This window comes from Acinonyx jubatus, chromosome B3 (genome assembly GCF_027475565.1).
Source record: "Acinonyx jubatus isolate Ajub_Pintada_27869175 chromosome B3, VMU_Ajub_asm_v1.0, whole genome shotgun sequence".
In the NCBI taxonomy this organism is placed as follows: Eukaryota; Metazoa; Chordata; class Mammalia; order Carnivora; family Felidae; genus Acinonyx; species Acinonyx jubatus.
The window spans coordinates 116926746-116952915 of record NC_069386.1 but is presented as its reverse complement, the minus strand read 5'-3'; the positions used below and the strand labels follow the sequence as shown (position 1 = coordinate 116952915).

At 37.0% G+C, this 26170-nt stretch overlaps 1 protein-coding gene across 6 annotated transcripts in view; it reads right to left on the bottom strand.

Moving 5' to 3' along the window:
• LIN52 (lin-52 DREAM MuvB core complex component) overlaps positions 1–26089 on the bottom strand; it is a 107808-nt gene extending 81719 nt beyond the window's left edge. For 2 of the 6 annotated variants that reach the window (XM_053224708.1, XM_027066150.2), the window contains exons 1-5: positions 25942–26087; positions 20853–20927; positions 19066–19103; positions 16415–16481; positions 14618–14701 (exon numbers count right to left, since the gene is read on the bottom strand). In XM_053224708.1, the coding sequence (XP_053080683.1) occupies positions 14618–14701; positions 16415–16481; positions 19066–19103; positions 20853–20927; positions 25942–25972 (295 nt within the window). In that variant the 5' untranslated portion in view covers positions 25973–26087. Of the gene's footprint in view, positions 1–8420; positions 10853–14617; positions 14702–16414; positions 16482–19065; positions 19104–20852; positions 20928–25941 lie in introns of those variants that run through there. The other 4 variants (XM_015071658.3, XR_008299514.1, XR_008299515.1 and 1 more) reach the window with 4 other exon arrangements.
• Between the last annotated feature and the right edge of the window lie 81 nt (positions 26090–26170).

The following is a 26170-nucleotide window of genomic DNA, read 5'->3' as shown; positions in this document are numbered from 1 at the left end:
GTTGTAGCTACATGGAAATACTAATTTTATGAACATTCGTTAAGCAGTAAATTATAATTTATGTACTTTTCTGTATGTATATTATGCTTCCATTTTAAAAAGTTTATTAGGGGCACCTAGTTGGCTCAGTTGGTTAAGCGTCTGACTCTTGATAATGGATTAGGTCATGATCTCGCAGTTCGTGAGTCTGAGCCCCACATCAGGCTCCGTGCTGACAGCTCAGAGCCTGCTTGGGATTTTCTCTCCCTTTCTTTCTGCTCTACCCCACTAGTGCTCATGCTCTCTCTCTCTCTCAAAAATAAATAAATAAACTTAAAGAAAATTTTTTAGGGGTGCCTGAGTGGCTCAGTCGGTTAAGCGTCTGACTTTGGCTCAGGTCATGATCTCATGGTTCGTGGGTTTGAGCCCTGAGTCAGGCTCTGTGCTGACAGCTCAGAGCCTGGAGCCTGCTTCGGATCCTGTGTCTCTGTCTCTCTCTGCCCCTCCCCTACTCACACTCTGTCTCTCTTTCTCAAAGATAAACATTATAATTTTTTTTTAATTTTAAGTAAAATAAAAAGTTTATTAAAGAACAAAAATTGTCACAGTGGAATTTTTTTTTAAATTTTTTTTTTTAATGTTTATTTATTTTTGAGAGAGACAGAGACAGAATGCAAGTGGGTTAGGGGCAGAGAAAGAGGGAGACACAGAATCCAAAGCAGGCTCCAAGCTCTGAGCTGTCAGCACAGAGCCCGACACGGGGCTCGAACTCACAAGCTGTGATGTGAGATCATGACCTGAGCTGAAGTCGGACGCTCAACCAACTGAGCCACCCAGGTGCCCCTGGAATATTTTCATATCCTGAATCTGAGGTCTCATTTTACTTCCCAACGAAAGAGCTGCAATTTCATTTAAGACTGACATACACTCAAACAGGTTTTTGTTCCTACTGAGTAGTTAATACTAAGAAATACAGTTTTCTAACTATAAGAAAGAAGGGCTGAAAGCATACAGGTGGACAAAATGTTGGCCAATGTTTGCTTATGAAAAGATGCCTCTTTGCCAATTAGGTCATCTCTTGCCCTTGACCCAGCAAGTTACTACTCTATTTATTCCCAAATTTCTACTTTTGGAAGAACATGCTAAGGATGGGAAATGAAGTATCACAACTTTCTCCTTTCTATATGTCACTTACTTAAAATGACCAATTGTCATTAATGGATCCAGTCATTTTTATTTAGAAACAGTCCATAAAAGAGTTTAAGTTTTTAACTGCACAGGAAATCAAGAGATTTCAAGTAACTTTCAAGTTAACTATAATTTTGTTTCTAGAATAGAATAATTTTTCTCTATTTTTTAAAGTTTTTCAAGGCGCCTGGGTGGCTCAGTCAGTTAAGCACCTGACTTTGACTCAGGGCATGATCTCACAGCTTGTTGAGTTTGAGCCCTGTGTTGGGCTCTGTGCTGACAGCTCAGAGCCTGAAGCCTGCTTCAGATTCTGTGTCTCCCTCTCTCTTTGCCCCTCTCCCACTCATACTCTGTCTCTCTCTCCCTCCCTCAAGAATAAACAAACATTAAAAAAATTTTTTTTTAAATTAAGTTTTTCTAAACAGAAGAGTGTTCGCTGTGGGCAATAAGGAAAATTCAGAAAATTTTAAACACAAAAAAAGTCACTCGAGATAGCCATTAAAACATTTTTGGTGTATTTCTGGTGCTTATGGGACAGAATAAATGTCTCTTCCTCTGGGACAGAAAAACAAACAACACAGAGAAGATATTGGTATATTTCCTTCCCATTATCTGTCTACATCCATGTTCTTAAAACAAAATAAAACAACAAAAAGCAAAAAAGAATTAAAAAAAAACAACTTGATTTTGTGTTTTGTATTATCATTTTTTCACGCACAATTATCCTTACATATAATGAGCAATTTTCTGTACTTAAATTCTGTTAAATACTTTAACATTTTTAACAGCTACACTGTCTTATACTGTGTAGATGTACTATAATTCACTTGGTTATTCCCTTAATGTTGAACTTTAAATTGTTTCACTATATATATCTTCCCTACCATACATTTTGTAGGTAGTAGAATTATACAGAATGCTACTTTAAAACCAATCCCATCCAAATTAATGTATGCCCTGCTTTCTTTCCTCTATCCTTGCCTCCCTCTCCCTCCCCCCAAATCTGAAGAGAATAAAATACCACAAGCATTTTATGGTAAAATCCTCTTTGTGTGTAAAGCCATTTCAGAGGCAATGTTGGGTTTATAAAATAACTTGACTAATGGATAAAATATATGAATGCTTATAAACCTTAAAGGCAATTTGAGGCTTTGTGTATCCTAATTTGTTAACCAAGAGAAGAATGAGAAATAATGGCATGTTTTATTTCCCATTATCATAATACATTTTTAAAAACAAAATACTTAAGGCTAAACTGACAATTTCTAATTATGAGGAATAACCTTGATCCCTTCAAAGTGGGATTTCTAGATTTTATACTGTATTACTACCTAAATAGGATGCCATGCTAATGACAATGGTGAAGAGCAGGGCAATGCCCAAAACAAAGAAAACAAAGATGAATTTCATTTGGTATTTGAGAAACGTGGATTACAGCACTGCCTTTAAGGTGGTTTTGAATCAAGTTCCCTGGCTTTATTTTTCAGGTTAAAATAATTAAATTTATACCTTCTTGAATTTCCCTTTCAACAGATATAATTAAGAAACATTAAAAAAAAAGTTCATCTTTACAAGTGAAGACATAAACATTAAAACAAGGCATTAATATTTTGCCTACCAAATTCCAAATTAGCAGTGACTTTAAAAATTAAAATATGTGGTGTTCACAAGGATGTATGGGTAGGAAGCGCCTTTCTAGAAGACAATTTGGCAGTGTATTTCCCTCTCTGTCAGAGATCCCACAAACTTCCAGTTACATGTAAAATGCTGTCTTCACTTCTGGGAAGAACTGACCCTGTTGCTGATATAATCCAAATATAGCTGTAATTAATAGATGTGTCAACATCAAATATTTGGGGCCGATTACTGTTATTTTAAACATAGTTCTTTATTTTTGAAGTATAGTTGACATATAATGTTATATCAGTTTCAGGTGTACATCACAGTGATTTGACAAGTCTATACTATGCTCACCACGGTAAGTGCAGTCACCATTGTTATTTCAAATTTAAACTTCTGAAATTTATTTCCAGAATCCAAAGATTTGGACCTCAACTATATATAAAGCCATACCAATTTCCTGAATAACTACAGGCAAGCTAAGTGAGTAAAACAGCACTACTGTGGAAAAAAAGTATACACAAGTAATTTATTTAACACAGAGGCCGATCACCTGCCAATGAGTACTGTAGAGGAAATCCACAAATCCATTTCTGAAGTTATGGATTCAGAACCCTGTTTCACGTGTTGATTTCCCTGAGATAAAAATATCTATTCAAAACAGTACTTGTTGCCCAAACATTAGATAAGAGCACTGCTGTCACTCTACTAAAAACAGCCACCTATAAAAATGGATGTTACTTATATCTAAAAAAAGATTAAGGTACCTGCTTCCTAAGGGACCTGTAGAAGAGTTAGGTGATGTTTTTCTTTAGCTGGATCTTTCTCCTTCTTCTGAAGTCCCTGTAATTAGTCAGGCTCAAAGCATCACAGTAGGCTCTAACTTCAGCTTACCCCCTCAGGTCCATCCATCCAGTTACCTAGTGCTGGAAATGATACAGCTGAAACATCTCCTGCCAGTGTACTTCTCTGCATTCTCACCATTCTCACTGCCACCATTCATTCAAGCCCTCAAGTCTTCTTGCAGAACTCCCACAGTAGTTTCCAGCCTCCTGTCTCTACCATTCCATTCCATCCTGTGCACCAATGCCTCCTAACCAAGTGAACTCCCTACTCAGAGATCTTCAGTGAAGAATTTTTAATGACCCAGAAAAATGCTTAAGATAGAATAAATTTTTAAAATGCACAGGCTAAAATTATATACATATACTATAGTCTCAGTTATGTTAAAAAGCAAGTCTGTGTATATGTATGGGCACAAGCAGAAACATATACATGACATCCACACACAAAGAGAAAAGAGTGGGGCAAAAAAACACATCAAAATGTTAAAAGTGGTTACTGCATAGTGGTGAGGCTATAATTCTTACTTTCTTTTTTATCTTTACAGTAACAAATTTATGGTAAAGTCTCTTTTAGCTAAGTGTCTCTATAAACCATCTATAATGAACACACAGTTAATGTTATAGCCATTAAAATACCTTTTAAAGAACTTTTCACATGTTCCCATTACCTATAAGCCTAACTCCTCATCCCCTAGAATTCAAGGTCCGCCTCAATCCAGCCCCTATCTCCCTCCTTGTTTTAGTTCTTATGGACCTTGATGTAACCTGGGCTTCTTAAAAACCAGATTAGGGGCGCCTGGGTGGCTCAGTCGGTTAAGCGTCCGACTTCGGCTCAGGTCAGATCTCACGGTATGTGATTTCGAGCCCCGAGTCGGGCTCTGTGCTGACTGCTCAGAGCCTGGAGCCTGTTTCAGATTCTGTGTCTCCCTCTCTCTCAAAAATAAATAAACGTTAAAAAAAAAAAAACAACAAACAGATTAGATCACTCCCACCATCCCCTGAGCACAGCTGCTTCTCAAACTGTTTCGCTCTGAATATTCACTCCACCTGGAATATGGCCCCTTCTCACTCCCACCTAACAAGCTCCTATGTGTTCTTTAAGGTCTATTTTCAATGCTCCAGAAACAGCAAATACTACTACACCCCTTCCCCTTATCCACAGCAGACAACACTAAGTTGTCTCTCTGACTCCAGGCTCCTTCTCAAAATCCTCAATTCTATGGCCCTAGACAATCCTTACTAACCAATCCATGTTAACATACAAAATGAAATATATCTGTCATTCCTGTAACAATCTAATGTAATTGCCCTCTTCTCCCCCAGCCCATAGGTCTTTGTACTCTTAATGAAGCTTATCTCCTCTACCTTCTATTAACAATCATTTACTTAATTGTCTTATCTCCTTTTCCTACTAGATTTTAATCTGTACAAGGGCAGTAATTATGTCTTATTTAACTTCACATCCCCTACAGAGCCTTGCACGAAGTTGGCACTCAAAGAGTCGCCGAATACTCCATTCTTTTGAGATTATCTTATCACTCAAAATGGCTAAATATTTGAAAGTTTTCTTAAAACAATTAAATTCTTCTTGAAAAACAACTAAAGAGTCCAAGTTAATTTCCTCAATTTTAGCCAATATTCCCACCTTAACTTAATAAGACATTGTCTAATATCACACAGCAACCTGCAAGTTCAAAGGATAGAACAAGAGAAGCTGAGATGAGACAACTGAGCCTATTCTGAGGGAATTATGTCCAGATACAAAAGCTACTGAATTAAACTACCAAATTTTTAGAATTTTTTTCTACCAATCTCCTTAATCAAAAACAAAATATTCTTTCTGACGATAGAGAATCTAAAGGACTCTGAGCATCAGAAACATGTTGCTTTAAAAAGGGATTCAAAAAATAGGGAGATGAAAAGGAAAAACAAAAAGCTAAAAAAATCAAGCAAGGCATCAACAAAAGTTATGCAAATAGTCTGGTAAAGTCACAAGAATTTTTTACCTAAATCAGAAACCCAGCTCAAGAAATGGGAGTAGAGTTAAAGCTGGTAGTACAGTAAGACTCATGCTGCCATCTAGAGGTCAAAGGCGAGACAATTTTCCTCCTCAATCAATCAACTGCAGTTAATTTAACTTCTATTATAGAGGGAGACTGAACAGGCCTTACAAAGTAAGCCAGACAAATATCTCTGTCAGGCCACAAAGAAGAATATCCAGACTGTAAGAGCCAGTTTTGCTCTCCTTCTCTTCCTTCAGATTAAAATAAAAAATGTAAAGAACAGAGCTAACTGTTCTTTAGAATTTTATCTAGATGGGAAACAGTTTCTAGATATAAATGGCCATTTTTTCAAAAACAATATGCCTCGAGGATAGAGAAGTCTACTATACCACAGGATAGCTTGGAGGCAGAAATTTTTCTTTGGTACTACCTTTGTACCTTTGTTCTCTTCCTTATGATTTTCTTAATATTTTCTTTTCTCTAGCTTACCTTATTGTAGAATACAGTATATAAGACATATAGCATAAAAATATGAGTTAATTGATTTTATCTCATCAGTAAGGCTTCTGGTCAACAGTAGGCTAATAGTAGTTAAGTTTTGGGGAAGTCAAAGTTATACAGAGATTTTCAAATGCACAGAGATTTGACACCCAAGCCCCATTATTCAAAGGTCAACTGTATTTCTCTAAAGTACCAAATGAGCTTTATAAACAAAACAAATTAACATGGGTTAAAAAAGAGAGGGGCAAGCCAAGAAACACTCTTAACTATAGAGAACAAACTGAGGGTTGCTGGAGGGGAGGGGGCGGGGCAGGAATGGGTTACACAGGTGATGGGTATTAAGAAGGGCACTTGTGATAAGCACCAGGTGTTGTATTTATGTAATGAATTACTAAATTCTACACCTGAAACTAATATTACACTGTATGTTTATTGGAATTTAAATGAAAACTTGGGGAAAAAATAAAGCACTAATGAGCAAATGAAAATTAAAATGAAATTAAGAAGACAATAACATTGGGGCACCTGGCTGGCTCAGTCGGAGGAGCACACAACTCTTAACCTTGGGGTCATGAGTTCAAGCCCCACATTGGGGTATAGAAATTACTAAATAAATAAATAAACTTTAAAAAAAAAGGGAAAACAATAACATTTGTAACATCAAAAAATAAAATATTTAAGAATTAACAAATAAAATGTAAAACTTATATTTCAAAAACTACAAAATATTATTGAAAGAAATTAAAGACCTAAGTAAATAGAAAGACATAGTACATTCAGTTATCATCTTAATATTATTAAGATGGGAATACTCCCCAAACTAATCTACAGATTCAATGCACTCTCTCAAAATCCCAGCTGACTTCTTTGCAACAAGTTAAAATTCCTATAGAAATTCAAGAGACCCAGAGTATCCAAAACAATCTTGAAAAAGAACAAAGTTGGAAAACTTACACATCCCAATTTCAAAACTTACTACAAAACTACAGTAATCAAATCAATGGGGTAGTGGCATAAGGACAGACATAAGATCAAGGAAGCAGAACAAAGAGTCTAGAAATAAACCCTCACATTTATGGCCAACTGATTTTTGACAAAAATGCCAAGACAATCAATAGGAAAAGAAAAGTCTTTTCAACAAATGGTGTTTGAAACAACTGGATATATCCACATGCAAAACAATGAATTTGGATCCCTACCTCACACCATATACTAAAAAATTAACCTAAAATGGATCAAAGACCTAAATGTAAGAGTTAAAACTATAAAACTCTTAGAAGAAAACACAGGCATAAATCTTCACAACACTGGATTAGGCAATGGTTTCTTAGGTATGAAACCAAAATACAAGCGACAACAACAAAAATAGATAAACCAGACTTAAACAAAATTTGAAAATTTTGTGCTTCAAAGGACCTCATCAAGAAAGTAAAAAGACAACACACAAAATGAGACAGAACTTCTGCAAATCATATATATGATAAGTGACCTGTTTTCAGACTATACAAATATTGGGGTGCCTGGGTATCTCAGTTGGCTAAGCATCCAACTCCTGATACCGGCTCAAGTCATGATCCCACAGTTTGTGAGTTTGAGCCCTGCATCAGGCTCTGTGCTGACAGTGTGGAGCCTACTTGGAATTCTGTCTCCCTCTTTCTCTGCCCTTCCTCCTCTGCTCACTGTCTACTCTCTCTCTCTCTCTCTCAAGATAAACATTAAAAAAAAAAAAACCTCTCACAACTCAATAATAAATATATCCAATTTAAAAATGGGTAAAGGATCTAGGGGCACCTGGATGGTTCAGTCAGTTAAGCGTCCGACTCTTGGTTTCAGCTCTGGCCATGATCTCACAGTTCATCTCACGCTGTCTGTCTCTCTCAAAATAAATAAATAAATTTAAATAAAAACAAATAAAAATAGGTAAAGGTTTTAAATAAACAGTTCTCCAAAAAAAAATATATAGCTGGTCAATAAGTACATGAAAACATGCTCAATATCATTAGTTATTAGTCAAATGTAATAACAATGAGTCTAAACAATAAGATACTACTTCACATTCATTAGGATGGATAATAATTTTTTGAAGACAACAACAAGTACTGGAAAGCATATAGAGAAATTGGAACCCTCATACACTGCTGGTAGAAATGTAAAATGGGGCAGCCAGTATGGAAAACAGTCTGACAATTCCTCAAAACATCAGATGTAGAGTTATCATATGACTCAGAAATTCTACTTCTAGTTATAAGCCCAAGAGAACAAAAAGGCAAATCCACACAAAAACTTGTAAGTAAATGTTTATAGCAGCATTATTCATACTAGTCAAATAGAAGAAATCCAATGTCCATCAAGTAGGGGATAAGTATAATGTGGATAACCAGTGGATAAATACATCTATGAATGGAATATTATTTGACCATGAAAAGAAATTAAGTACTGATCCATGCTATAACATAAACACTGAAAATCAGTCACAAAGACCACATACTGTATGATTCCATTTATATGAAATATCCAAAATAGGTAAATTCATAGACAGAAAGTAGATTAGTGGTGGCCTAGACCTGTGGGCCTAGGGGGTAAATGAGGAATGACTGCTAATGGGTACAGGGTTTCTTTCTGGAGATAAAATGTGGTGACAGTTGCACAACTCTAAATATATTAAAAACCACTGAACTGTACAATACAAATAAGTGAATTGTATAATGTGAATTACATCTCAACAAAGCTGTTATGTAAAAAAGAAAAAAAAAGAACAAATGCATCAGAGTCCCAAGCTTTAGCATTGTTTTAAATGGCATGATCCTTTGCTTTCCCACTTTCACATTCTATTTAAAAATATTTTGAATATAGCCATTAATTAGCTCATCTGCATGGACTACTAAAAGGATTCTAGCCTTCAGAGACAAGAGACAAAAATTTTTTAAAAGGTAACGTGTTGAGAATCAGTGTTCAATAGGATTCACAATAGTTCCACTGGTTTGTTGTTTTTTGTTTTTGTTTTTTTAAGATCTTATTTTTAAGTAATCTCTATACCCAATATGGGGCTCAAATTTACAACCCCAAGATCAAGAGTTGCATGCTCTACCGAACCGGCCAGGCGCCCCTAGTTCCACTGGTCTTAGTTCCAACAGTCCAAGCAAAGGACTGTTGAAAAGACTAAATCAGGATCATGTCCAGATAATAATAGTGAGGGACTAAAGTCCAAGTAGAAGATAAAACCAAATCATCACCAATAAGCTTCATCTTATTTTTACTACATGTGATCATCCAGCCATTAGAGGAAAAATTCCAGACATTACAAGACCTTTAAACAACACTTATCACTAAAATTCCAACTATCCAGAAAAAACAATTTCCAGAGACTTCCACCTTTTCACTTTTAAGTCAATGGATTTCATTAGAGAAATTCCATCTTTTCACTTGAAGTCATCAGCAGTTATCATTCACTCAATCATATTTATTTGCATACTTACTATGCAAATTCTTTTACTGTGCAAATACATGCACGTTTACTACATGCCAGGTACTCTAGAAAGACAGCTCAAATTATGACTCTTACCTAAAAGAGTTATAATCAATCTAAGGGATAAAACATGTACAAAAAATCTCCCAAAGTGGTAGAAGTACTATACGAATGAAACAAATGAACTGTTTTAAGAGCAATTTAGGAGGCCAGGAAAGAGAGCTCACTTTTCAGATCAGGAATGAGAATGAAAGACTAATGAAAGGGGTAAATTTGGGTCTAAATAGTGAAGGACGAATAAAAGTTCTAACATTAGAAATAGGTCAGGGGGAGTTTTCTGAGAAAAAGGAATAGCATGGATAGAATTAAGAAGGGCAAGTGTTTCAGGAAGAGTGACTATTTCAAACAGGAACAGTGTATGGTGTTTTGCTAGAGAAAAAGTAAGTAAGCAAACTAGACATTAAGCTAGGACCAGAGTGAAAAGGATTTTGAATGCCGTTCTAGAGTATGAATTTGACCACATGGTCAGTAAAGGACTACTAAAGACTAACAGCAGAAGTCAAAAGAAACAAGTGATACGTTAGAAAAATTAATCTGATTAAGAGTAAACAAGATGGCCTGGAATGCAGTGGTTAAGAGGTAGGGAGACTGGTTAGGTGACTGCAATAGTACCAGCAAAATAAGAGGGATCCTGAACTCAGAAAGAAGAGAAATAAATTCTTTATATGGTAAGGTAGTTTACAATTTTTCATCTTTCTATACATTCCATGAGAATTTCATATAAATTAACTGCTCAAATGAAGCCAAGGGACTTCTATCATGACAAGCTATAAATGCCTACACAAAAAATTACTACACTCCCAAATCTCCACACCAAAAGGGTTATCTGAGACATAATCACATAACGAATCAAAGGGCATGGTTCATCTTCCAAAAGACACAATCTAGTTACTATCAACCCTAGAAGGTACACATTATTTCTATACTAACATTTAACAATGCCCTAGGGAAGTGACAAACAATCATGTTTTGAGGACAAATATTTTTTGCATTTTTTTTCTTTCCATCATCTTTATCAGTGCAGATATTTGCATGAAAACAGGATCACTGGTCCTTGGGGATTCATCAGTTCCTACTGCTTATTTTTCATCCATGTCATCCTCTCAATTAATGCAGGAAAGAGGATTGAGACATCGAAACACCAGATTAGGGTGTCAAGTAAATGTCAACCCTTAGAGTAGATGAATAATCTGTAAGGACAAAAAAAAGATCTTGTTTTTATGCAAATACACCATATATGATAAAACAAAGATTGACTATACCCAAGAAGTCCAATACATACCAATATAAATCTTTCCAATTCTAAATTTTAAAACTATTTTCTGTATGTCAGTTAATTTGTTGTGATCAGGGAAAATGACAATAAGTTGCAAAGCACTGATACAGAAACTGAAATAAGGCTGAATTTTGAACCAGAAAAAAATTCTGAAAAATTTCAGCTGTGCTCATGGGACTCATATAGCAGAAATGAGCATTTGTTTCAGAATTTTGGTTTAGTGCTTAAGGTGGCTATGTTAGGTGACTGCAAATCTCTACCTCCAGAGTCTTAAGTTTGAGAAATACAAATACTTAATAGTAATAACGTTTTTAACTATGTGGATCAAAAACGAAAACAAACCACACCAAATTTCTCATTCTGTGGAAAGCCATTAAAATAATCCTTACTGATATTTAGGGAACTCTGTTCCAAAAACGGAAATAGCGAAAGAATAATTCATTCTGTATAAACAGCTTTCAAGGTAATAGCAAATAGTTGATAAAGTCCTTTATAGAAGGTATCCAGCTAGTAACAAAAAAATGACAGAATTAGACAACCACCATTTGGCAACCTATAATAAAACAGGGTAACGAGGCAGTTACCAAAGGCTACTGAAACTCTGCTGTAAGGCTGACAGAGAATTTTACAATGAATAATAGATCAGGCTAATAATGCCTTTATCAACTAATTAATTTTAACATCACAAAGAGAGATAGGCAGACATGATGTACCTTCTGATGGATGTATACAATACCATTTATGAAATACTCTTGCCAAAATAACAATTAAAAGTTTAAGCTGGATCTGTGCAGGCTTCTATATCTAACTACCAGGGAATAAAAAAGGGATAAATGAACATATTAAACACTACCATAGGAATGTAAACAACAAAATCCAGAATGTAGAAAATTCTACAGAACAAATAACTAGTTTTAATAAATGGTAAGGGAAAATAAAAGGGAAGTGGAACTATGACAGATTAAGAGAGACTTAAGGGACATATCAATTAAATACAGTGCATGAACCTTATTCAGGGCCTGATTCAAGTAAACCACCAATTGATAAAGACAATTATAAGTCAACAAGGGAAATCCGAAACCCAATTAGCTATTTGACAACAGTTTGTTAAAAATTTTTAGGCACAGTAATGGAATGGTGGTTATATTTTAAAAGGTTAGGGAAGAGGGAGACAGACCTTGTTTTTTGGAATTATATATGAAGCTATTGGGTGATGAGGTAATAGGATGCTTAAGATTTGCTTTAAAATAATTATGGGAAATTATATAGGTGAAACAGATTGGCTCTGTACGGACTATTGAAATTGGGTCTTGGGAACATGAGACCATTATTCTATTTTTTCTACTTTGTGGCTCAGTCAGTTAAGCATCCAACTACTTTTGATTTCGGCTCAGGTCATGATCTTGGGGTTCATGGGATGGAGCCCCACATCAGGCTCTGCACTAAAGGTGCAGAGCCTGCTTGGGATTCTCTCTCCCTCTCTCTGCCCTACCTCTGTTGCTCATGTACGTGTAATCTCTCTCTCTCAAAATAAATAAAAAACATTTTTTAAAAATGGGGAAAAATACTTTATTATCTTTCTCAGTAGGAAAGCAGGAAAACTAATTAGAAGAAATAAAGCAATTTCAACTACAACTAACTAGAGATAGTAATGTTGATAAATACATTTGGCAATATAGTGTCTTCTTAATATAATAAACATAAAACTTCATCTAAAAAACTGACAGAGAGATAAAGGATTATCTTTTTTTTTTTTTTTTAAGAGACAGAACATGAGCTAGGGAGAAGGGCAGAGGGAGACAGAATCTTTTTTTTTTTTAAGTTTATTTATTTTTGAGAGAGAGAGCAAGCGAACGAGAGAAAGAGACAGTGTTGAGTGGAGGAAGGGCAGAGAAAAAAGGAGAGAGAGAATCCCAAGCAGGCTCTGCACAGTCAGCACAGAGCCCAATGTGGGGCTCAAACTCATGAAATCGCAAGATCAGGATCTGAGCCAAAACCAAGAGTTGGATGCTTAACCGACTGACCCACCCAATGCCCCGAGGTAAAGGATTATTATGATTATTATAGCATTTACTATCCAGAGCTAGTAAAAGAATCAACTTCTATATGATACCAACCTTGCATTCATGAATTTAATAATCACACATTTGCCTTTTCATTATAAACCCTGGAAGCCCATGATATACGTGCTAAGTAATAATTTTGCCAAGACGTAAATTTTAATCATGAGACATAAATGACCAGTAACACAGAGGAAAGTCAGATAAAAATGAGTAAACCTAGTAGACCAACTAGCAACCATATTTCAAAGCAGTTTGTTGTTTCCTGCTCCTTGATTCATGAAGTGGTTAAAATGTTTTCTTGGGAAAAGAAAGCAACTGCTAATGACAGTGATGGAAATATTGAAAAGATAAAGAGACCTAAGGAAGTGATGACTATTAGTCAAAAATTAAAAGTTTTATAGGTGCCTGGGTGGCTCAGTTGGTTGAACAACTCTCGATTTTGGCTCATGATCTCACAGTTCATGAGATAGAGCCCTGTGTTGGGCTTTGTGCTGACCACATGGAGCCTGCTTGGGATTCTCTCTCTCCTCTCTCTCTACGCCTCCCCCCACTCGCTGTAAATCAATCGATCAATCAATCAATCAGAAGTTTTAAATTAAATTTTAAAGTGACATATTGAATTTGGCACTAATTTAAAACAACAATGGGAACGAATTCTCTATATGCTCTATAAATAAGAAAAACAATTTATGAAACTGTTTTTGGGATTGTTCCTATCAGTGCAAAACTTGCATGTTTGAAGAAAATTATAAGCTACTGTAGCCTCTTACAACTGTGGATTCAGGAAGGTCTCAGGAAATTCTAACCACAGTATTATGTTGAGTTTCTCTTTCACTTAAAAAGTGAGAAATTCTACAATTCCTTTCCCAGTTTTATAATGAATATAGTATGGAAAGAGATATAATCTATATGGGCTTTCCTTTGGGGAACCAATCTTTCCTCCAATTCCATGTGATCTGAGTCAGACTAAGCCCTCTAAACTGTGTCTGTATCCAGGACTCAAGCCTGGCCCATCAGAATGTTCCATGCTAACTGGCCAAAGGAGTGGTTCTAAAATAGGTCTAAGTCAAGATGGTATAGTCTGAGTCCTCCCCAGGATCTTTCTTTTGGAATGTTCATAAAAGATATTCTTTATTTTGGGATTACAAGATTTAAAGACATATAAACTGGAGCTCCTTTTGGCCACCTTCCCCACTGCTAGTTCAAAGAATAAGCTAATGCAAGAGCCTTGAGCTGCAAAACAAAAGCCAAGAATAAGAATACATCCCCATGACATCATTAAAAGTCAAAGATCTAGATACCCTCAAAACTATACTCCTGAAATTTTGATTTGCACGAATAAAGTCCCTCTTTTGCTTAAGCTAGTTTGATTTGACATTCTATCGCTTCAAACTCAAAGGGTTTCCAATATACTTTTATTGTATAGAGAAAAATAACTTGTTACTGAGTAAACGCCATAATTGTTCCAGTGTATTATACCACAAAAGGCACACTAGATTATAGTGACTCCTTACCTTCAGAATGCCTAATAAAGATACTTTCTGAGTTACAGCTAGAACTCATCATGAAATGTACAACCTGAAACCCTGAATAAATGTGATCGTATGGGTACTCACACTCATCTAGCCCCAGCTGATAGGCCAAGTTCTGCAGGCCCCGTACCTTCTCCATCAAATTAGCTGTGGTGAGGCTCCCCAGTTCTGAAACACAGTAATTTATTTCAATACCATTTCTTTCTACTGTTCTCTAGTGACAATCCATTCAGATTAGAAATCTTTCTTATAAAACTTTTCAAGCTTAATTCTTATCTAATAAATAGAAAACGGATCTCTTCTCATCCAATCATTCTCTCTCTCTACACACACACACACACACACACACACACACACACACACACACACACAAATCAGTGAATTTTTCCTACTGTTGCAAAATGCTTCAGATGAAAATAGCATAAAAACATAGCAAATTATGTTTTATTCTAAAGATCCTTTTATAACTTTCATTTCACCCATCACACAAAATAAACACACCATTAAAATATGAAACCTTGTGATCTGACACAACACTGAGAAAGTCTCAGACAGATCTTTGTCTTACAAAATGGCACTGTCTCCACTATCATTTATAAGTCCCCATTATTCCAAATAATAATAAAATAGCAACAAAACAGTTACTGTTCCCCATTTCCCTAAGTTAGTAAACAGAGACTAAACATTAATCCAAACTACCTTCAAACCAAAATCCTATAAATTTTTTTAAGTATACTAGATAAAAAGACAGTATACTTAAAATAAAAACTTAGTTTACCAGATTTTCATTTAAATAGCACACAATTCCTTTTATGTTTAGATACAGATCAATTGGAATGGAACATGATGCTATAATCCCTTACTAAAAATGTAAAGTTTCCTTAGGAAATTCATACTGATGGGACATCATATAAATGTCTGTTTGGAACATTACAACAATGAACCCGAGATGCCCTTGAGACTTAATTTTTCCATGGTTGGAGGAGGGGATCTGCATTTAAGCATTTCATGCAGAACAATGAATTACTTCTGAAATCAAATAAAGGTGCTATTTTCTCCCACTTATCATGCCACACTCATTATCCACATCTGGCATAAGTAGACTTTCGTGATCTGTTCAGCTCTTGAATAGCTCAAGAAAGCCAGATTTTTACCTTAATTTCAGTCTATTACTTCACAACCATCATGAATCTTATCACCAGAAGGATGATAAAAATTAAATAAAGTAGAGCAAAATCAAGGAAAATTAATGTTTTTTAATTTAAATTTCCACTTTGTGGTTGAGTTCCAAGTCATTTATCAAACAACAATATTCACTACTTCTAGTATTCTTTATGGAAAAAATTGATGGCATAGAAAGAACTAAAAGACAGGTCTTAACCCACTAAGAGGTTATCAATTAATAGTACTGACAACAATATATGGCAGTAAATCCTAAATAAGGCACTTGTGTTAGAGTGGTAAAGGACTAGACTTAAAAGATCAGTTTAAATTTTAATTCTAATAAATCTTGGTTAAGTTAACCTCTGAACCTTAGACACCATCATACCTAACTCACAGGACCTTTATGAGAATTAAATGGGAAATTTTTATGTGAGAGCTTTTGTTGACTGTAGCATTATACAAAATAAAGTTAATATTAAAGGAATTTAGCAGCAGCAGAAATCATCATGACTGGTCCTGAGTTGAAGGGATTTATACAAATGAAAAAATAGGGACAAGCATTCAGACATGAAGAATCATGAATCAGCTTAGTTAAGCAGGCGGTCTGACTGCAGCAGAGAATACCCATAAGGGAATAGTGAGAGAAAAATTGGAAAGGTGGTTTGTGGAAGAGCATAAACGTCAGGTTAAAAGTTAGAAGTCACCAGCATTGCTTACCTTTCAACATATCAATGTCATCACGTTCTATTTCAGCCATCCATTTGGGTGGAGAACTAGTAATAGGCTGTCAAAATGTAAGAATACATCCACTCAGATGCATACAAAATGTAAAGAGATCGTAATCTTCCTTCTTATAAGAAAAGTAGATTGCCATACAGTCTTCAGCCTTCAGGCTTTTGTTCAAAACTACTGACAAATTATAATTTCAAAAGCTCAGATTTCTCTAGGTTCAGATATGGCCTGCAAAGAGTCACTTTACAAAATAATACTGCTCATCTTTATAGTTGGTCTCAGAGAAATTATCTTAGAAGAAAGGTCTGGGGACACCTGGGTGGCTCCATCAGTCAAGCCTCTGATTCTTGATTTGGGTTCAGGTCATGATGTCATGGTCCATGAGATTAAGCCAAAAGCCCCATGTCATGCTCTGCGCTGACAGTGTGGATACTACTTGGAATTCTCTCTCCCTCTCCCTCTGCGCCTCCCCCCACCTCGATCTCTTTGTCAAAATAAATAAATAAACATTAAAAAAAAGACGAAGAAGAAGAAGAAGAACAAGAACAAGAAGAACAAGAAGAAGAAAGGTCTGACCACTGTTACTGTTTCATGCGTAAGAGATTAGTAAAGCAATGAAAGAAATTACTTGAAATCCAGTTCTGGCAAAAGACTCCAACTGAACTGCTCGAGACAATCAGCAAGTAACATTCTCTGGCACAGGAGAAGATTCAAAGAAAGAAGATGTCTCTGTCTCCCTCTCACACACACACATACACACACACACACAGACACACAGGAATATTACTCGGCCATAAAGCAGTGAAATCTTGCCATTCATAACAACACGAATGGACCTAGAGGGTATTATGCTATGTGAAATAAGTCAGAGAAAGACAAATACCACATGATTTCACTTATATGTGGGATCTAAAAAAAAAAAAAAAAAAAAAATGAGGGGAGCTTGGGCAGCTCAGTTGGTTAAGCGTCTAACTCTTGATTTTGGCTCAGGTCATGATCTCACAGTCATGAGATTGAGCCCCATGTTCAGCTCTACACTGATAGTGCACTGAGCCTATTTGGAATTCTCTCTCCCTCTGCCCCTCCTCCACTCGTGCTCACATGCTCTCTCTCTCTCTCACAAAATAAATAAAACTTAAAAATAAATAAATGAATAAGCAAAAAACAGAAACAGACTCATGAATACAGAGAACAAACTGGTGGTTGTGTTGGGAGAGGAGTGGGCAAAATAGGTGAAGGGGATTAAGGGATACAAACTTTCAGTTATAAAGTAAATAAGTCACAGAAACAAAAAGTACAGCATAAGGAATATAGTCAATGATAATGTAATACATATAATTGTTGATTCACTATGCTATACTCCTGAAACCAGTATATTATATGTCAACTATAACTGAAGTAAAAATTTTTTAAAGAGGGGCACCTGGGTAGCTCAGTCGGTTAAGCGTCCGACTTCGGCTCTGGTCATGAACTTGTGGTTCCTGAGTTTGAGCCCCGCGTCGGGCTCTGTGCTGACAGCTCAGAGCCTGCTTCAGATTCTGTGTCTCCTTCTCTCCCTGCCCCTCCTCTACTCATGCTCTTCTCTCTCTCTCTCTCACAAAAATAAAGACTAAAAAAAATTTTTTTAATTTTTTTAAAGAAGCAGTCCTCAATTTGTGAGAAGACTATAATGATCATCACTTCAAATTTCATTTTACTATAACATTTTAGAAAACTTTAGAACTTTTATCTTCTCATTTATGAAAAGTAAACTTACATGCTCGCTTTGCGTATACCATGAAAAGTAAACTTGCAAAATATGAAAGAGAGCCCATTCTTGGAATAACTTTTGGCAACAGTTTTCAAGCCTAGTTGCACATGAGAATCATCTATGTAACAAAAAAATACAGATGATGTGGACACACTCCAGATGCACTGATGTAGAGTATCAGAGGTGGGGAAAGGGTCCAGTGAAGAGAACAGAGCAACCGACATTACAATGTATTTTTTTTGTTGGTTTTTTTTCAACTCTGGATACATTTTATTTATTTACTTTTTAACACAGTTTATTGTCAAATTGGCTAACATAGTGTGTAAAGTGTGCTCTTGGTTTTTGGGGTAGATTCTAATGTACCGTTTATTTAACTTCAAAAACATTTCAGTACCCTACACATACAAAAAAGGGTAACAGAACGTTTTAGGGCCTGCTGCCTTGAAAGTAGGAAAGTTGTAGCTCTAATGGATGCTTTACTTTGCCTTCTAATGAGCCACTGAGAAATTTCAAATTCCTGTAAGGAAGTATAAGCTAAGATCATAATGCATCTCATAAACAAAAGAGAAAAGTTTCAAAATCATGGTTTGGTCAAAAAGAATATTAGTGTTACATTAAATATTTCAACTGCCTTGCCTTAAAAGCTTTCACGCTGAGAAAAGTGGCTAATAGACATAGGTCAAAATGCCAAAATAGAGCATTTGGACAGAGGAAGACATTATTATCAACATGATGATAATATAAACAGATTTCCAGGGCTGTAGTTACAAACTGATTTTAAGCCTATGACATTTTTCTTGAAAATAAAGAAACAGGAGATATTTAAGCTTTTACTAAGGAGTAAAACACTGTATAAACGTCATTAGGTAAATAAAATATTACTTACACTTTTAAAGGAAGCTGCGAATTCAGCAACACCTGGTACTGAAAAGAAAAAACATATTATTTATTCAATAAATATTTTAGTGTCCCAGACAGAGAGGAGCCAACTAAGAAGAAGAAAACAGCCTTGTCTTCAAGGAGCTTACAGTCTGGAAAAGGAGAGAAACTCGGTAATTATTTTTTAAGTGCTCCAAGAAAGATACCAGGTGCTATGGGAAGACAAAAAAAAAAAAAAAAAAAAAAAAAAAAGAGAGAGAGAGAGAGGAAAGAAAAGAAAGAAAAAAAAAGAGAGAAAAAGAAAAAAAAGAAATCTGTATCTGACTGAGGGGAGAGAAGAAAAGCTTCTCAAAGAAAATAATGCCTCAACTGAACTTGGAAGGATCAGGAGTTAGCTGGAAGGACAGGGAGATACAATATGTCTTACCAAAAAATTTAAATTTACTTTTTTAGGTATGCTGTTCTATCAATCCAGTTGTTACTTAAATGCCTCACAAGAAGAATTACATTAGAAAACAAAATGATAAAAACAGATATTTAAAAATAAAATACTGTTGGGGTGCCTGGGTGGCTCAATCAGTTAAGCATCCGACTTTGGCTCAGGTCATGATCTCACGTCTTGTGGGTTCGAGCTCTGCATCGAGCTCTGTGCTGACAGTTCAGAGCCTGGAGCCTGCTTCAGATTCTGTGTTTCTCTCTCTCTGCCCCTTCCCCACTCGCTCTCTCTCTCTCTCTCTCAAAAATAAACAGTAAATAAAATAAAATACAGTAAAATAAAATGAAATAACTGCTCAACCTCACTAATAAAGAAACATGAACTAAAGATAATAAATATCAGTAACGTCCAGTAATGGCTAGTATCTGGGTAAATGGGCACTCACACACAGCCATCCTCTACATTGTGTACAAAGGTACATGTTAGAGGTACAAGTTAAGTTGTTTGTAATATCAAACAGTGGACTAAAGTTTCCAAATAGGGTAGGAATATATAAACTACAGTATATCTACATAATGAAATACTTCAGGAGAATGAAGTACATCTAGACCTACTAACATGGAAAGATGCATTAATAAATTACTAGGTGGGATAAGTTAAGCTATATTAGCCCAACCTGTACATGTGACACATCATTATAGCAAAAACAACAAAACAAAACAAAAACCAAAACCCAAAAAACCCTGCCGTATACTTTAAAAATATGTATATGGGACGCCTGGGTGGCTCAGTCGGTTGGGCGACCGACTTCGGCTCAGGTCATGATCTCGCGGTCCGTGAGCTCGAGCCCCGCGTCGGGCTCTGGGCTGGCAGCTCAGAGCCTGGAGCCTGTTTCGGATTCTGTGTCTCCCTCTCTCTGACCCTCCCCCGTTCATGCTCTGTCTCTCTCTGTCCCAAAAATAAATAAACGTTAAAAAAAATTTTTTTTTAAATATGTATTTGTTTATCTATATAATCATCATAAAAGCCAAGAGGATTTGTACCAAACTATTAATAGTGATTTTACAAGAGTGAGTGAAGGAAGTGAAGAAATACTTTATGTATCCCTGAATTGTCTGAACTTATTTCAGATGTAATTTTTTTAAGACTGTCTATCATCTCCTGAGTCACACTGTGTCCTGAAAAAGTTAAACCACCAAAAAGCTATTCTTATCATCAGACCACAGAATTCAGTCTCTTCCCTGTGAAGTAAAATCAAATTTTTAACCATTACAGTTAAATGATAACTTCAAAACTCTCTCTCAAAGTAGCACTGATTCTCCTGTATTACTTCTGATATCAAGAAACCAAAAACTTACATTGTTCTGGCCAAAGGTCTGGCGAGGCACGGTCAAGTTTTTCAAAACTTAGCAGAGATGCTTCCAGATCTGTCCCTAGAACAAAACACCCACATGAGCCAAGAAGACACAAAACATGTTAATTCACATTTCATAACACTTCAAACTCAAAGAACATAACAAACTGGGGACATTCTCTTGGAAGTCTAGAAATCCGAGTTCTAGAACTACTGACACTACCAGGCCATGATGTTATAAAAATAAATCATTCTCCTTCATCAAACTTCCCTTTTCCGATCTATAAACTGGGAGCAATATTTTAGTGGGGTGTTAAGAAAAATAAGTAACAACAAACCCATCTGTATCTTCACTCATACTCTTAGACTTTCCCGCAATTAAGTGTCCCTGCTCCCAAGAAAGACAAACTCCTCTGCAGAGCTCTACATGCCATTTTTTTTCTTGCTTTGTCAAAGATATCATCTTGAATAATCTTTCTTACACAATTAATTTCTATGTTTTCTACTGGCTCATCCTCAACAGCAAGCAAGCCTGTTCTAGAATTTCTCCTTCTTTGAAAAAAATTCTTCTATGACCCCATTACCTCCTTTTTCCTCCTTCATTTCAAAAGTTCTTGAGTTGTCTATCCTGCTATTTCCACTTCCTTTACCTCACATTCTCTCCTTAACCCATGACAATCAGGCTTCTGCTCCTGCATACATGGAAAGTGTTGTGGTCAAGGTCACCTATGACTACCTATGTTGCTAAATCCAGCAGTCACTTCTCTGTTGTCTATTATGTGACCTCTCTGCAGCACTTACACACTGACCACTCTCCTTGAAAAACTCCACTTCCAGCTTCTATAAAACCTCTACGATGCTGATTTTTCTCCTACCTCACTGACTCCTTCCTCATTCTCCACCACACAGGTCCCACCCTAGGCTGGCTTCACTCTCTACCTGAAGTCTCCTAAGGAGATCTCATCTAACCCCACAGTTTTTACCATCATTTATATGTCAATAACTCCATAATTATATTTCCAGTCCCAATCTTACCCAGAACTTGAGAGGAAGAGCTAGGAGGCTACTTAACAAACTCCTCTGCCAGAGCTCTAATAACTCCTGACATCTGTCTCTATTTACATGTGTGAAAACCGTAAGTCTAATACATTCAAAATCATCTCCACCTCAAGAAATAGAACCACCATGAACCCCAGTTCTCAAACCAAAATCCAGATGTCATGTATCCTTCATGCCTCCCTTTCCTTCACCCGTCCATTACAATCCATTAGTAAGTCCAGTAGTTTCCCTCTCCAAAACATACCATGAAACCAAATTAACTAGCCAAGGAACCATCACTTCTCTCCCAGACTATTCAGAAGCCTCTCAACAGTTCTCCCTGCTTCGATTTTTACCTCTTCCCCTCTCTACCCAAATCTGTTCTTCACAAAGTAGCCAGAACTGACTTTTTTTTTAAATGGCAATCAGCTTGTGTGACTCTTCGGCTTAAGGGACTTCTTCCCAGCTAAGTTCATGAATGTATATTGTATCTGCCATGCCCTAGAAAAACATCATACATGATCTAGCCCCTGCCTAATTCTTCCATACCATTTGATACGTACCATTCCTTCACTACTCTTGCCCTGGCACACAGTAGATGCTCAACATTAATAACAATTAACGTTTGTTGAGTATCCATTGTGTGCTCAGTATGATAGACAGTTGCATAAATTAGTTCATTTAATGGTCTAAACAGTGGTTCTTAACATTTTCTGGGTGAGTCACATCTTTGGAAATCTGGGGAAAAAAGGGCTATGGATTCATTCCCTGGAAAACGTACGTATGTATAAAATTTCAACATGTGCTTTCCTTGGGGTGCCTGGTGGCTCAGTCAGTTAAGCGCCTGACTCTTGATCTCAGCTCAGGTCTTTTTTTTTTTTAATGTTTATTTATTTTTGAGAGAGAGAGGAGAGAGACAGAGTGCAAACGGGAGACAGGCAGAGAGAGAGGGAAACACAGAATCTGAAGCAGGTTCCAGACTCTGAGCTGTCAGCACAGAGCCCGATGCGGGGCTCGAACTCACAGACTACGAGATCGTGACCTGAGCCGAAGTTGGACGCTTAACCAACTGAACCACCCAGACGCCCCTCAGCTCAGGTCTTGATCTCAGAGTCGTGAGTTCAAGACCTGTGTTGGGCTGGATGCTGGGCATGAAGCCTAATTAAAAAAACAACAACAAACATGTGCTTTTCTCTAAACTGGATTCCCCCCACCCTCAAATATTCTACGGGAATTTCCAGCAGCATTCTAATTGGTAAAGAACTCAACCCTAATAAATTGTCTTAACTAAGCATCCAAAAATGGTAACAAAGAAAAGCTGTGTGTAACACACAAAATGCCAATTTTCAAATTCCCAAGGAATGTTACTGATGGGAAGCTCAATCACAACAAAAGTGAACTTACTGAGAATAGGATCCAGTAACAAACAAGGGTGGTCTTATGATCCCACGGTCTGGGGCATAACTGAGAATTTGCTGTGAGTGCTACTCTCATTAATTCCAATGTTCTCCTTTTTAAAGAAGTGCTAAGCAAATTTAACATTAAAAAGACAAATGAGTAAATGACCTAGATTTGAATTAAATCTTATAGAAAGAGACAGGTAAAACACTAAAGATACAAGCTAGGGGCACCTGGGTGGCTCAGTCGGTTAAACATCCAACTCTGGCACAGGTCATGAGTTCTCAGTTTATGAGTTGGAGCCCCACATTGGGCTCTGCACTGACAGGGTGGAGCCTGTTTGGGATTCTCTCTCAACCTCTCTGCCCCTCCCCCACTCTCTCACACATGCACTCTCTCTCTCAAAATAAATAAACTTTTAAAATAGTGAGAAAGCTAGGCAGTGGAATATTTTAGGATGAGATACTTATTTAGAAGCTGTATTTAAGTTCAAAGTGCTCAACTTGATTTCGTCAGATTAAAAGGAAAAGATTAGGTGAAGAATGCAATTCTGTAAAAGATAAGCATGAAAACTGAAAAATCAAGTGTGCAAATAGAGTGACTATGGAGATGGCTAGAAGATCAAGGGAAAACAATGTTTCCAATATTCTTCCTAGCCAAAAAAAGGAAAAAAAAATAGAGAACACAAGAAAAAAACAAAATACAAGCAACACAATTCTAAAATCTCCAAATTTATAAATATAAAAACAACTTAGTAATAAACTAAAAAAAAAATTTTTTTTAATGATTTTTATTTATTTTTGAGAGAGACAGAGCATGAGCGGGGGAGAGACAGAGTATGAGTGGGAGAGGCAGAGAAAGAGGGAGACACAGAATTTGAGGCAGGTTCCAGGTGCTGAGCTGTCAGTTAAGAGCCTGATGCGGGGCTCAAACTCGTGAACCACGAGATCATGACCTGAGGCAAAGTCGGACACTTAACCTACTGAGCCACCCAGTCGCCCCATAAACTAAAAATTTTAATAGCAATTACTTCTACTTCTATCACTTGCCTGATTTTTTAAAAATTCTGGTAAGATACACATAACAAAATGTACCACTTTAACCATTTTTAAGGGTACAGTTCAGTGGCATTAAAAACATTCACACTGTTGTGTAACCATCATTACCATCCATCTCCAGAATATTCTCACCATTCTAAACTGAAACTCTGTACCCTATTAAACAATAACTACCCATTCCCTTAGTTGACTTTATAAATGTCCTTTTTTGTTTTTTCTGGCAAGAAAGACATTTTAAGAGAGCATCCAGGCAGAAGGAATATTTTTTGACGCTGAACACCCATCATTTCTTATACAGTATGCACCTGTGCTCAAAAAACTTAAGACCAAGTTAAACTTGAAACCCAAGACTAGTAAATTATTGATTAAAATAAAATGTTAATTGAAGGTCTACTGCTTGCCAGACACTATGCTAAACTCTGGGATCCAACCATGAACAAGACAGACTTGGAATTTATAATCTAGCATGAAAGGGGCAAAATTAACAGACTAATTATGCTGACAGTGAAGGTAGTGAGGTAGTGAATAACAGTGAAGAGAGGCAACTTCAGATACTGTGTTCTGGGAAAACTTCTCTGGGAAGTGATCTAAAATGAGACCTTAAAGTACAAAAGCATTTACATGATTGATTAATCTCTTCCTCCCCCAAAGCACCTTACATTTTGCCTTTCATACAGTGGAAACTCAGTAATAGCTCTCCTGGCCTCAATTTCCTCACTCCTGAAATAAACTTTCAAGATTTCTTCCAAACACAAAATGTGTTTGAGAAGAGAAAACTACATATCAATGAAATGGACGTGAGGTTGGGGGCGGTAGAAGCAAAAATTAAGTGAGTTCAGAAATGACTGCAAAATCATAAATAAGGCAGAATGGAGTGCAGAAGAATGCGGATATACCAAAACCACTTAATTGCTATCTGAAGTGACTTGTATCTTAGACAACATATAGACAGAAATCGTTCACTCACTGGGCCTGAGGAAATACATACAGAAGAAGCAAGAGAGTATGAGATAAGTGCATGACTACGAAAAGCTCAATTCTCATCTTTCTCTGGGAAGGGACCAAGACGGAAGGGACCAAAACAGGGCAACGGTCCCAATCTACCGAGACAGGAGAATATCAGGTTTTGCTTGTGGCTTAATTCCGGGAATGAGGTCAGCCACCAACCCCAGCTAGGGTTTGAACGAATCTTCCCAGATGCTCAAAAAGAAGAGAATCGACCCTTCCATGGGGTGCCCTGAGAAGAAAACTACACTAAAGCATCACATTTCCCCCCCAGCAGTATATCCTCCTCGGCCCTGCCTCACCCAAATGGGGCGAAGGGAGGGCTAGAGCGACCCCGACCTTCCGCCTGGAATGGGCCCCACGAGGGTGCCCTCCTCCACCCGCTTGGTACGCAGAGGGGAAACGGGGCACCTCCGGAGCTACTGTGAAGAACAGGCGAGCTTGAAGACGCACCCGCATCCTAAGAAAAAGAAGCCTAAAGGAAAGGGTTGGAGCTCAAGAACAAAAGTGTAAGTTCGAGGGGCAGGCAGAGAATGGAAGTCACCAGCAGAGCAAAGGAGGTTGCAGCCGAAAGGTCTCTATGCCGGCTCTTACCGTCTGTGGGAGACGCCATCTTCCAACCCATGTCACGTGACGTGGCCAACCGTCGGCGGGAAAGCTAGGATCCATAAGCCACGCCCCCAGAGAGAAACCCCTATCCCCAACTTGCAGCCCCGTCTCATTTCCCCGCCCCATAGGGCAAGCTTTGCCTAGCCCCGCCCCCAGTGCTGGCCACACCCCCTCGCACAGTGGATGAGGTGCGGCGACTGCAAAGTTCTTCAAG